At 43.1% G+C, this 13,918-nt stretch overlaps 1 protein-coding gene across 11 annotated transcripts in view; it reads left to right on the top strand.

Moving 5' to 3' along the window:
* LOC130176450 (pleckstrin homology domain-containing family A member 7-like) overlaps positions 1-13,918 on the top strand; it is a 157,866-nt gene that overhangs the window by 124,485 nt on the left and 19,463 nt on the right. For 8 of the 11 annotated variants that reach the window (XM_056387548.1, XM_056387550.1, XM_056387547.1 and 5 more), the window contains 5 exons: positions 4,883-5,064; positions 7,967-8,509; positions 8,695-9,250; positions 11,252-11,335; positions 12,298-12,540. In XM_056387548.1, the coding sequence (XP_056243523.1) occupies positions 4,883-5,064; positions 7,967-8,509; positions 8,695-9,250; positions 11,252-11,335; positions 12,298-12,540 (1,608 nt within the window). The remainder of the gene's footprint in view (positions 1-4,882; positions 5,065-7,966; positions 8,510-8,694; positions 9,251-11,251; positions 11,336-12,297; positions 12,541-13,918) is intronic. The other 3 variants (XM_056387551.1, XM_056387554.1, XM_056387556.1) reach the window with 3 other exon arrangements.

The following is a 13,918-nucleotide window of genomic DNA, read 5'->3' as shown; positions in this document are numbered from 1 at the left end:
CATCAGTATGAGATTATAAACACAGGACATGCAGAGTACATGAACTCAGTACGGCCTGTTGGCTGTACTCTCCAAACTGAACTGACTTGTGCGTTTGCAGGCTGCTTTTAAATGCAACATTTCATCATGTAGCGTCATTATATTTACTGATCTAACGGACTTGTTTACAGCTGGTTTTATACTCCAGTGTGGCACTTGCATGAGTTGATCTGCAGTCTTGATTTTTCTGACTTGTAGCTTCTGTCAGTGTAGCTAAAGCGGGCTGTCAATTTAATGGGATGTTTAAACTGGGTGAAAGAATAGACACTAACAGGTGAGCAGTCATTGTCTCTAACAACTGCAGGGATTTAATGTGAAAGAAAACTGTCAACAGTGTACAGATAAAATGAGAAGTTAGTTAAAAGGGCTGGTGTACAATCTTAAGCACCATTGCATGTAAGGTAAATAAATACATAGATATGATGCATTTATTAAGTTACATACAATGTTACAGTATGATCAGAGGTGTTGCAATAATAATATCGTTAGGAGTATTGATAGTATTACAATAGATGGACTGGGGCTGCCACTAATGATACATGTTCATTATTGACTAATCTGCTGACTATTTATTCCATCAGTGGATTCGTTGTTTCGTCTTTGACATGTGATCCAGAGGTGATGTCTTCTTGTGTCTTGTGTTGTTGATGTACTGTCAAAAGTCCCAAAAACATTTAATTTAAAATGATAGAAAACAGAGAAAAGCTGAAATCTGAGGAGCTGGAATCAGAGCGTGTTTGCAGTAATAATTAGTTTATTATCAAAGTAGTTACTAATGGATTTTCTGTTGATTGAGTGATTGATAAATTGGCTAATTATTTCATCTCTGAAATGACCTTGTCAGTGAAACCATCTGCTGTAAGTGCTTGGTTGGAGTGGAAACCTGCATAGTCCTGGGTTGTGACTGAAAAAGTCACCCAGAACTACACTTTGTAGATTATGTGTGACTGCATTCATTCAAAGTAGCTAAATGTAACATTTTGTCACCAATCAACACAATGCGGCTGAAAAATGAAGCCAACACTGAAATACTGAAAACTGCAGTTCATCTAATGACCACTAGAGTCTGGCTTCAGCAGTGAGTCAATCCCCATAGACTCCTATGTTAAAATCACTGTCAATGTTTAAACTCTGCTACAAAAGACAAATTTTCCCCTTCATCACAACTGTATGGGGATGAATTTTTAAATAAGTCAACCATTCAAATTTTATTAATGTTTAAAGTTTTTTAGGGCGCTTTGAGTGCCTTGAGTGACAGGTGGGTGACTGTATTCTTTCCACAAACTGGCATGCACTGAAGTCTGGGCTTGACACACGCCCCACCTCTTTGCCCATTTCTGGATTAGCCGGGAATTAGGTGCAGTCGGACACTGCCAAGATAGTGACAGTGGAGCAGCCCACTCTGAGCCTCAAAACCGCTCTTCAGAAACCTGTGGGTGACGTCACAGAAGCTACGTCCATCTTTATTTACAGTCTATGATCGGCACATTAGAATAACCTCCTTAAACTATAAAGATCATTGCAGAGGACATATGCAGCCTCTGTTCACCTCCACACAGAATAAGTAAAAGTTTCTCAGTGCAGTTATTCATTTTCCTCATCGTTACCTGAGCACCAAGATAGAGCCAGTGCACTTGCTCTCCAGACCTGGTCTAATGAAGCAAGAGGTGCAGTCAACTCCCTGATCTTAATATATATCAGAATCAGTGTCAAGTACATCCTCTTTGAGAAAATGATGTTTTAAGTCATTGTATTAGTTCTCAGTCGCAGCTTGTTTCAGCAGCCAGACAGCAGTGTCTTCAGAGGGGATGTGAGTTACTGGATCGAAGGAAACCTGGGAGGGACGTTTGTTTCTGTTCGTGTCTGTATCCGTGTGCCAGGGTTTACTCAGAGTTTACAGTAACAGGGATAGAATAGCAGGGGTTACAGACTGCCTTTGTATTATTCATGAACTTGTTCAGTGTATACATTAAACCACATGAGTGGGTGTGGTGTGTTTCTGATGTCACACCCATTTTATCACAATATAAACCAAATCAAGAAATCACAGAGACGTTTGTGTGGATCCCACCACAACTCTCCACACACACTTATTATCCCGCATCCATTATTCAGTGAATCAATTAGGGTAGAGAAGATTTAGTGTTTAATTACTTTTCATTTGCATGCATCTGTTGTTAAGTGGGCTCTCTCATTTGTCTTCCAATCCCAGCCACCGAAATACTGAAGGAAGGAAGGAGGGAGGAAGAAAAGGGGAAGTAGGGTATTTATAGAACAGTGCTTTGCAAGGAAATCTTTATCAAGGGTAAAAGAGAAAACAGCTATCAGTGATGTACTGTTCCTTGGATTTCTTGGCCAGTTCTGTAGCTTGATGGTGTGTTTTCTTATCCCTGTGGAAAGCCAGCCAGTTCTAATACCAGTGACCTCATGTTTAGATATTTTCAGCACAGCTAAAAAGAAGTCCAGTAGGAGGAATATTTTTCAGAGTGTATGAATTATCAAACAGTAAACGTCTCAGTTTCAGCCTCTCAAGGCTTTCCTCTGGACTCACGTAGTTCTACACACTTTGAGGCAGAAATCTAAAGTACCAGAAACTTCTCTGCTGATTGTGGCCTTGTGGATTAAAATGTAGTGCAGACACAAACTTGTTTTTTGAGAAAGGATCTCATTTTTATTCAGCTTTCTTGCAGTTACTATCAGTAGTTCTACTGCCCTCTCCACCGACACTGACAGAGTAACATTTTGAATGCAACTACTCCTCATGTGTCTTCTGGTGAACAGTGAAAGGCACTCTGGGAAATGTCGGAAATCACTGATGAGAGAAAATGGGCACCGAAAAAAAATTAATTAGTCTATTGGCCACAACATAAGACGGACGTATTATCACCCTAATAAGTTGTTATAGTGAAACACACAGCAAACAGTTGGTTTACACATCCACTAGACAAGGAGCAACATGAACACTCACTTGTTTCTAGTCACATGTTGAAAGTAACTCTAATATCTACTCTCCGTTTAGCTCTGTTTTGGTCATCACTGACTCCTGAGGGAATTATATGGCTGTTTAGCTGCTAAATGCTCCACTATGTTCATCAGTTTGTCACTAGATGGCAGTTTGGTTATGTTGCCCTATGAGTAAGAGAGATGGAGCGAACCAAAGAGCGAGCGTGTCGTCATGCTCTCTCTCACTCTTTCTTGGATGCCCTGAGTGATGACAGCACGTTGACAAATACATTTTATGACTATGTTAAATCAAACTTGTCACCACAAACAAAACATTAATGATTTACATTTAATATTCACAACATTCACAATATTCACTCACAATTTGCAGGGGGAGGAGCGTAGAAACAGCTGTTTATGGCTTTCATCTCTCTCTCACTGATTGTCCAAATATTCTATTTACAACCACGAAAGATCTGTCTTCTGTCTGCCTATCGATCTCCTCGACTCTATTTAACCACAGTGCTTCAATGACAGTCAGCTGTGTCGGAGTGTGTGTGTGTGTGTGTGTGTGTGTGTGTGTTTGTGTGTGTGTGTGTGTGTGTGTGTGTGTGTGAGTGAGTGTTGCAGGCATCCTTTGAAATTATAGCAGGGCAAATTAAATTTAACATTAATGTAATACTAGAAAAATACTGATAATAACAAGTTAATACATCAATGGGAAAACAAGTCAAATATCGTCTTGACATTGACAAAGGTGTAAGCCATCAGCAATCGTTCTGACCATCATCGATCACCGAGTTCATCGCCCGTCAGCGCAACCCTAGTCTGCGAAACAGAAAACCAGAACAATGAGCTCAAAGACACTAAAACCGTCTTTGTTGAGCTAAGTTAAATTATATTTTTCTGTAGGTTTCAAATGCAAGATTGTGATGTGTCACACTGGACCTGAGACACAGTTTAAATCATTCAGTAATGTTGAGGTACAATAGGCTGTTAAGCATGAGCCAGTAAGAGCAGATAACTTGTCAGTAACTTGATAGAGTGAAAAGCTCTTCCACTGCTGCACTGACAACAGTTTATATTATTAGCTCTACAGTATTGTTGAGTTCAGGTCTTGTTCTGAAACATCTACAGTGTGATACTCTTTGTATTCTACACACTGTGTCTTTAAATCCCTTTCCTAGTGATGAATTGGTGCAGCTGTGCCCCCGACTGTCACACTCCGACAGCAGTGTGTTAGATCACCTAACTAATAGCCTTTTTACTTTGCACACAAAGACATATCCATCTTAAGTTTGAATATGCCTTGTCATGAGCTCGGCACTTAAATCACAAAGTACAATTACCTTGTCATAGTGTGGAAGCGAATCAGACTTTGACCTCACACTGCCTCTTTTATGTTATTAGGACCTTATCTTGAAGTGTAGCAAGCATAAATTAAAGTCTATTATAAGATCATTGTGTGTTTGTAAACTGTCATCTGTCCATATATATGTTCTCAGTAGGTTTCTCTGCTGTAATAGCAGGAAGAACCAGGTTTGTGAGGAGACTTTGGGGTTGTGGGGGGGTGGATTTTCCTGGTATTCATATTTTCTATTCTCCATTGTACCGAAGTATCTTTCCTCTCATTGGTCAAAAGTCCTGGCTTTGTTGGTTGTTATTGGCTGGCATTTTTGTCTCTGTATTTCTATTGTGTGGTTTCCTTCACTGGCTCTTTGTGTGCTGGTCGATGCTTATGTGGCCCTTGATGTTGTTTCTCTTGTTGGATGGCATGATGTCTCCCTGTCTCTTTGACCGAAGCTGCAGCTCATCTAACACATCGTCTCGTCTCTCGGCTTCTGTCTCTGCCACTCTCTGTGACCACGGCACTGACCCGGCCTCCTCTCTCTCCCTATAGGCTAGCCACACTGGTATGCGCTCGTACATTTACAAGCAGAGCTCTGTGATTGGCTCGCAGGCGGAGCACACTGGGATGCGGACGTATTACTTCAGCGCCGACACCCAGGAGGACATGAACACCTGGCTGAGGGCCATGAACCAGGCCGCGCTGATGCAGAACCACGCAGACGCTCTCATCAGGTACACACACACACTCACATACACACAATGTATCTCACTGAACTGAACACCTTACACGCATTCATTGCCCCAAACAAGGCAACTGAACTGTAGAATGTCAGCAGTCTGAGTCCATTACTGACAAAGCGTTAAGTCCTCCTCCTCACACCGTGAGTGCCCCCTTCTGTTTGTTGCTAGTATTTTGATTCCTTTACTCCTTCAAATGAACATCTTTAATCTTTTGTATTTATGATTGGGATGTAAAGTTGATCAATGTCCTTCATACGTGGCTTTTGCTATCTAAAACCTGAACCTCAAATGTTAATCCTCCATCAGTCCATCTTTGGTGCAGAGCATACTGTACTGTACAGTGCTGTGGTGATACTGTGGTACTACACTTCCCAGAGTCCACCTGGTTATCAAGCAGGAGGCCCATCACTTTTACATTGTCTTTTTCCTGTGTTTAACTAAAGAAGTGACATTTTTTTTACTCTGCCTTGCTTAATGACATGAAACTTTATTGAATTCAGTTCCTGTCCTGTTCATTTACATTTGAACTGTTGTTGTAAAACGTTTGTTCATTCTAATACACCCTGCGGTTCGCGGGATAGTTTATTTTATTAGTTTGTGTTACGGCCACAACAAAAGATTTGGCTCAACCTTTTGTCCAGCAACATATACAGAGGACGCCATACCCGAAGGTCAATTATCACAAATGATTATTTTATTTACAAACTACAGCAAAACTTAACCAAAGCCAAGAGCGTCTGGAGGCCGGCCAAAAAGACCAAATGAATTCAGGGAGTCTGGGCCAGCCACCCAGAGCACCCCCCCTGAACTAACCCAGAATAGAGAATAACTAAACTGACAAACAAAGTGAGTGAGTGAGTGAGTGAGTGAGTGAGTGAGTGAGTGAGTGTGAGTGAGTGAGTGAGTGAGTGAGTGAGATCTCCCTCTCCTCCAGCCCCCATTATATATGCTGTGGTGGGCGGGGCCATGCACTCACTCTCCCTTCACTCACACTTCCCCCTCTCCTCGGGAGAACCTGGGAACAGTTTGTTGGTTTGATTTCATTATGTTTTGAGATGTCATGACTGAGGTTGTGTCACGGAGGGGAAATACATTCACTCCCTGTGGCTGCAGCATGGATTACAACCCATCATGGCTTCCAGCAAAAGACTACAAAACCCACAGTCAGCAGGGCAGCCAGGAGAATGGGTGCTGCCCAGCTGAATCAGAGGAGCTGACTGCCGTGAAGAGACTCAGTGTATGAGGGACAGAAAAAGTCGTGTGATATCAATAGGACAGAGGAATAGAGTTTTGTTGATCTTCCGACTAAAGAGAATTAATTGGACCTGTTTTGAGAAGAGTGAATATACTGAATTTAAGTTGAAACACAAGGGCTCACTGTCTCCATTTCCTGCACCCACGTCTCAAAACATCAGGAGAAAAGCTCCCTACCTCACACAACATCACAGTTTATTTATTAATGTGCAATTAAAGACATTTTCGTCACTTATAATCCCTGATCTATGATCCAGCAGATGTTTTAAATATGTTCCACTATATTGTTTATAAATACTTGCAACCCAACCCTGATTCTCACAGTCCATAAAACACCATCTGGGCTAAGTGATCATGTGACATGAGACCATTTGTCTGTGATACTGTATATGGTCCAGTTGGTATATGCTATAAGCACATGGCTTCTGGAAAGTGTTGCCATTCGATTGTCTCATATGTCACTGCAGGTGATTCCTGGAAAACATCCCACTCTGCTGTTTACAGCTTGAACACATGTCTGTCAGTCCCGACGTTACAGCGTATAGCGAGTGTAGTGCGTTTGTTTATGTGCGCTCGCTCGCTTGCTTTTTCAAAGAGTACACTCTGACGCTGTGAAATGCTGCTTTTGAACGAGCACTGGCTTCCTCTATGTATTATTCATGTGTTGACGAGGGGAGGTGGCACAGATCAAATGCGTCCCATCACTTCACTGGCAGCCTCAGACATCGGCAGCTCGGCGCTGCTTCGTTTTCATTTTGTGTTTTTGGAGAGAGGGGGAAATCCCTCAAGACCACACGAGCTGTTAGTGAATGACAGGAGGGAAACTTCACAGTTTTAAAAATGAAACTATAACAGTAATCTTACTATTTGCTGGCATGTCACCCTCCTTTTTAAAGCGCTTGGTCACTTTAACAACATGCAAATGCTTTTTTAACAACCACTGATTGAGTGCACTTACATTGCAAGCCACACACTACTCTAAGACTGGAAGAAACTGTCTTGTTTGCCCCATTTAAAACAATCTAATGTGGACAGACCATTCACACCTTAGTGCTAATTTACATGTATAGTGACCATCTTCAGATACCAGCTGCAGGCAGCAAGTATGCGGAGACTGTTAATTCCTTTTTTAAAAGTCAAATTTGGTGCGTGCTTCATTGAATTTCAGAGACCTGACTGTTTCTCGTGCTTCTTGTCAGACAGGATTTCATTAATGCATCTTAAAATCTAGCTGTGGTTACAAGGCTTTGCTCGTCGTCTGCTCTGATTTAAGATGGCCTGTGAGGTGCGTGTAGCACTGTCCCTAAAGTTGGGAATGAGGCTAAAAGTTTCCCTTTAATGTGACAGTCATCTAGTTTAAATTCAGCTCAGCACATTAGAACCAAGGACTAAAACCCCTCAAATGGTGGAACATGCCGTCCATGGGAAATCGGGGAAGTGATCAAATGAAACAGAACTGGTGCTTATCAAAATAAACCCACTAAGATCTTTAGAGAAGTTTGAGCTGTCAGTGTAACTGCTGTGGTTAATTATTTTCTAGTTCTCTTAGGAATCTAAGTCGCCCAGTATTGAAGAGAAAGTTGCAAACATTTTAAGGCCGGTATTTATCCAGGCTTCATGTCATCTCTGTTCTCCACAGACCATCTGACAAGTTGGAGAAGTTGAGCATGTTGCAGCAGCAGGCCGTCCCGCAGACGAACCACGTGAACCACCACAGGACCAAGACTTCAGACTCTGACGCCACCAGACCAATCATCCACGAGGTTCTCCTGGAGCCCATACGCCGCGAGGCAGAGGAGCGCTGCAGCTTCCACAAAGACTCTCCTGCCATCACCATGTTGGAGCACCCCATAGGAGGCGGCGGCCTGGAGATGGACACGCACACCTCCCTCCCTTCCAACCCCACGCCCTCCGCCCTCCCACAGTCGGAGCACGTTTCGGCCTCGGCGCCTGTGTCCAGGGTGCCATCCAGAGCGCCGTCGCGAGCCGCCTCAACGCTTCCCTCCAGCGTCTGCACGCGGAACGGCCTCGTTTCCACGCCCAGCCCCATTCTGGAGCCCAACGGGATTGCAGCAGGGACGTACCAGAGGGCCCCTGCTGACACACACAAGCAGGTGCAGAGGAGAAGCGCCCTGGATCAGGTGGAGCACTGGGTCCAAGTGCAGAAGGCTGAGTACAAAGGGTAGGTCACTGTCATCCACTGTGTGCGTCCCTTGAAAAGCTTCATTTCATTCAGAACATATAAGGTCAGGTTATTGTGTCTTATTTTAAATAGAAAAACACTGATACTTTTACTCTGAAGTATGTAGATATTCTGTGTATGTGTATAAAAACATCCTCTTGTGTCCTGATGTTCCTGATCAACAGCCCGCCATCCAGAGAGAACACCCTCCCACGTCGCACGCCACCAACCCAGCACAAGTTCACCTCCGTGGACGCATACCAAACCCTGCCAAAGACTCCTCGGCAGAGTCCTCCTCCTGGCCGAATCGGTGAGTACAAGTACGCCCAGGACCGCCTGAGCCACTTCCGCCTCACCCCAGAGCAGGGCGGCCCCGGCTCCAACACCGTGTGGCAGCTGTACGAGTGGCAGCAGCGTCACCAGTTCCGTCACGGCAGTCCCACGGCGCCGCTCTACACCCCGGCCCCGGAGTACCCCTTCGGCCCCCGCCCACCATCCACTGTGCCTCCTTCCTCCTCAGCCCCCAGGTCAGAGGGGCCTCCTCGCTGCGTGTCAGTGCCACCGTCATCTGCGGACATCCCTCCGCCGGGGCCCCCACCGGGCAGCAGTCGAACTCTGTCACCCACGCGGAGGCCACACACGCCAGCTGAACGGGTGACAGTCAGGCCGGTGGGTGACCGGTCAGTGGTGGACATCCCCTTCACCGTGTCCCCCCGCAGGACCAAATCCCAGCTGTTCAAGGTAAAACTATGTCAGAAATCTCAGTTTTCTGCAAACAACACCAGGTGTAACTAACTGAAATAAAACTTCAAAAAGATTATATATAAATCCAAAAGATTATAATTAATGCTGTCATGCAGTGTCAGTAAACAACACAGGTTCAGTTTTATCATCCACGAACCGTCTGTGATGCTTCACTCATTCCTCGCTCCGCAGCGCTCAATCAGCTGATTAATAATCTAGTGCCCCTAGAGTATATAATCAAATAAAGAAAAGAGAAGTCATAGGAAATATAGGCTGACCTAAGAGGAACAGGTGCTGCAGTGATAACATGTATAGATATTGTTGGTTAGTCGTGTCATATGGTTGATGAGTTGATTTCTCTTGTCAGTGTGTTCTCTTACGAGGATTGTGGGAAATTAATACCGTCTTGTTTGTGCTCTTCCAAAGATTAGACCATTAACACTTTTTTTTACCACTGCCAAGTGTAAAATATCAAATGGAATAATTTTTCATGCAGAACCACGTCAGTTATTCTGACAGTGTGGGGCGGATATTGGAACTGTGCTCCACTGAACAGAGTAATTGTTTTGGTGCCTCGGGCCACAAAGGCAGACGTATCCTGAAGTCTGTTAAATAATCTCAACTGTATCAGCCATCAGTCAAAAAGAACCTGTGCTACGTGTATGTATATTTTTTTCACATTAATATAAACTGATGCAACAACATTAGTAGCTCCATATCTTGTTTTTAAAACTGAGTGAGAAAACACACAAATATGCAAATTTCCACCTCCTCACCCACGACCACGAGTGACTTCATTTTGCCCAGAGATAATAAACAACGCATTGTTTTGTTATCAAGGTCATGTAAAGCGCTGGGGCCACTCAAACAAGCCTTTGGTGATATGGAGCTCGCCTTGTTAAGTTCTGATAGTAGATTTCACTGGTGTAAGTGCTCTGTGTGGTGAAACTGGCCTTAACTCTGTCATTTCTACAGACGTGTGACAGATTAAAGGAAAAACCTGAACAATAAGTGGAGAAACAGGATGACGATGTCCCATCCTTAGGGGTTGAGGGGTCACTGAATGGTTTGATGAGTATGAATCATGACATAAAACACTGCGGCCTTCACAGTCACCAGATCTAGACCCAGTTGAAGTCTGGCAGATTTTGGACTATTCAGCGCTCTCCACCACCACCATCATCACAACACCAAAAAGAGGGAATATCTTTTGGATCAGTGGTTCCCAACTTTTTCCAACTCTTGGCCCACTTGAAAATCTCAAAAATGTTTAATGGCCCACATTAGACCCAAGAACAATACAGATATGCAGTAATAAACAAAATTTCTGTTGTAATAATAACAATTGAACATTCAGGACTGTTCTGTAGAAAGCTCAATTTTTCTTTTTTGTTTGATGTGGAGAGATCACTTGTCACTTCACCATCTGTCTCTTGACTCTCATTTCTTTTAACTTTTCCTTTTGCTAACCAGCTATCCATTTTGATTCTCCAGTTGTTGCCATGGATGTGATCTTGTAGCGAGCAATAAGACTGAGATATCAAACAAGTACACAATGTTTTCCGGAGGACGACAACATAAAAGTTCATTGGCTTATCACAGAGATAGGCCTCAATACAAGAAAAAAAAAGTAAAATAATTTTAATGTTTTAAAACATTTACAAAGATTATTTATGTTTTTATTTTAATTATAGTTACATTTTTGAATAACACAATTGTATTGGGAACCACTGTTTTGGAGTAATGGTGTTCATCCCTCCAGTAAAGTTCAGATTTGTTGGGTCAACACCAAGGAGCATTGAAGCTGTTCTGGCAGCTTGTGGTGACCCAGCACCTAACTAAGACACTTTCTGCTGGTTTTTCCTTTAATTTGTCACCTATATATATATATATATATATATATAATATATATATATATATATATACATATATATATAACACACATTATACCTAATTAATTGATAATTAACAGTGCCTATAAAATGTGTGTGTTGTCAGGCTGCCACTATCGAGAGACGGTCGATGCCTCCCTCTGGCTACATCACACACACAGTCAGTGCGCCCAGCCTTCATGGCAAAACGGTATGTTTTATAATAATTACATAAAACATATGAGTAGATTGCAAGTATTAACATTTAAACAAACATTACATTAGATATACATATATTTACATTGCTTTGTTTAATTGAATGAGCTATTCTTAGGTTTTGTTATTGCTACATAGCCAACATTAGCATTAACAGCTGTTTACTTACCAGTCTTGCTGAGAGCTTCAGCCGTTGTATTTAGAAGACAAGAGGTTATAATGCGTATTCTGAGTACTGCTACTTCTTCAGGGAAAGTGATGAGACAGGCCAATCAGGCCAGGGCTAGCTGGTTAGCATGCTAACTTAAGCAAAAGAAAGGAAGGGATAGAAATGAAAGGAAAGCAAGAGTTAACATTGACGTCGTTCTCCACCTCTGGAGACAGCTGTTGGTGAGTAAAGGAATGAGGTTTGATGCTGAACTCACAACGTTTCTTCTAGACTGGTAAGTAAACAGCTATGTCTGTAGCTATGTATTAGCTATGTAGTATAATAGCAAAACTTACAAATAGCTCCTGTAATATCTGTTTATCACGAACTGGAAACTGGAACTTTAGTGTTTAAATAGACTTTAGATTTAATGGAGCTGTAAGAAGTAATCACAGTCTCAGCATTGGTCAGCACTAAAGAAATCAGTGACCAGATGTGCCTTCATTCTTTGCTACCAGTAAAATGTGATACTGACCAAACATTAACCAGTTGGCTGTAGCTGAACTTTTGGGAGAAATGCTTCTCACCAGCCTGTTGCTGCTGTGTGTCTCCCTGTAGCTTCAACACCATTAATCCTGATTGATCTTAATTTAGCTGCTTGTTCAAATTAGCCACCGGCCAGTGGCGTTACAAACTGGCTACTAGCGCTGTGAAAGGGAAGCTACTCATTTAAAACAAGAAGTTTCACTGAAGCTTGGTGTAGTCGGTATCGAGATATGTCAGATTTAATGTCCTGTGGTGCCTGACAGCCCGAGGAGCTCACTCTGCTCCTCATTCAGCTGCGCCGGCATCAGGCCAAGATGGCCTCCGCACGCCAGCACACATTAACCCAGCTCCAGCGGCTCAACGGTCCCAAAGAGCCCTTCCACCACAACCACCTCCTCACCAGTACCACCACTAGCAACAGCCCCCTCCTCAGCTCCGGCCCCTCTCCTGTGTCCCACCACGGACATGTGGGCCTCTCAGCTCCCATAGGCCCTTGCAACACCCAGGTGGGGGCCCCTGCGGCACGCCTGCCTGCACCTCATTTTACCAGGGGCTGGTAGAGGTTGCCATTAAACATACTGCAGGGCTGCATTACACTTAAATTAGATCAGTATTCATGGCTCTGTGGATGACACTGTAAGTCAGTTTGTCCGTCTGTCATTCTGTCTGTCCGACACTGGTCCAGAGAGCGAAATGTACCAGAAACTATTTTGATGACTTTCCATGAAAAATTAATACATTCCTCACTCCTATTGGATGAATTCTAATCATTTACAGCAGTGGTTTTCGCTCCAAGGACCCTAAACTGACACAAACTAAACCATTGACCCCATCTGATAAGATTTCTGCTTTTAGATGTTTTATTACAGAAAGTGTTTGAAACCCATGACAGACATAGTCACACATGTCTGTCATTGTGTGAATTATGGATGGAATTATAGTGAAAATACGTTTTTCCCCTTTTTGCTGGGGACCAGGAACCCCCTCAAAGATTTTCAGAACCGCTGATTGAGAGGATATCCTCACACTTTTAACTGTGATTTTTTTCACATTTTTTAATTTTTGGAAATACATTAACTTTGCTGTGGTTAATTTTAGTCCTCAGCAGAAGAATCCTGATGATGTTTAACCTCCTGGCATTTCCTCTAGTGCCACCGCTAGGTCTGGTTGTCAAGTACAGAAGACGCTGTATGGTTTTCCATACATATGATGTCAAGTAACATTTTCAGAGAAAACAGATACCTTGACTGTAACATGTTTGTGCATCACACTGTCCTGCCTACCTCAGTCATCCAGCACCTGCAGCATCTCTGGGTGCAGGATGATCAGGATCTCAAACACATCAAATTTCATACACAGCAAACGAACAGCCATTTTTTAAGCCTAATACAAAATAAAAATATATTTTAACCTTTAAATTCAAAACAGCTCTGTGAAACAGGCCTGCCATTCCTTAAAAGCACTGTGTAGAGTTTAAAACATTCTCACTGAAGCCTCCCACTGACTTCCATCATCCCACCCCTCCACCACCACCACCACCACCACGACCATCACCAGAACCAATGGATCTGACCAAGAATTGAAAAAGCAACATAGGCCCTGTTCAGATCTCTGTTCAGACCTGCATTAACATCCCATCCGTCTCAGGTGATCCCATCACAAGTGGACAGCTGTAGGTGTGAACGCACTCAAGGCGCATTTGAGATCCGATCACTCAGTCCACATTCAGAGGTGGTCTGAGTGATCGTCACGTGGTCACATTCTTTTAGCAGTGTGAACGCAAATGCGTCCTGTCAACTGACGTCCTCTGCCACAGTCTAATTAGACCTGCCACTGTATCATAATGAACCGAAAAACATTTTTACTATTTCAACTGGATTAAAA

This window comes from Seriola aureovittata, chromosome 10, assembly GCF_021018895.1.
Source record: "Seriola aureovittata isolate HTS-2021-v1 ecotype China chromosome 10, ASM2101889v1, whole genome shotgun sequence".
NCBI lineage: Eukaryota > Metazoa > Chordata > Actinopteri > Carangiformes > Carangidae > Seriola > Seriola aureovittata.
Note: the sequence above shows the minus strand (reverse complement) of the source record. Positions and strands in the feature narration are given on the sequence as shown.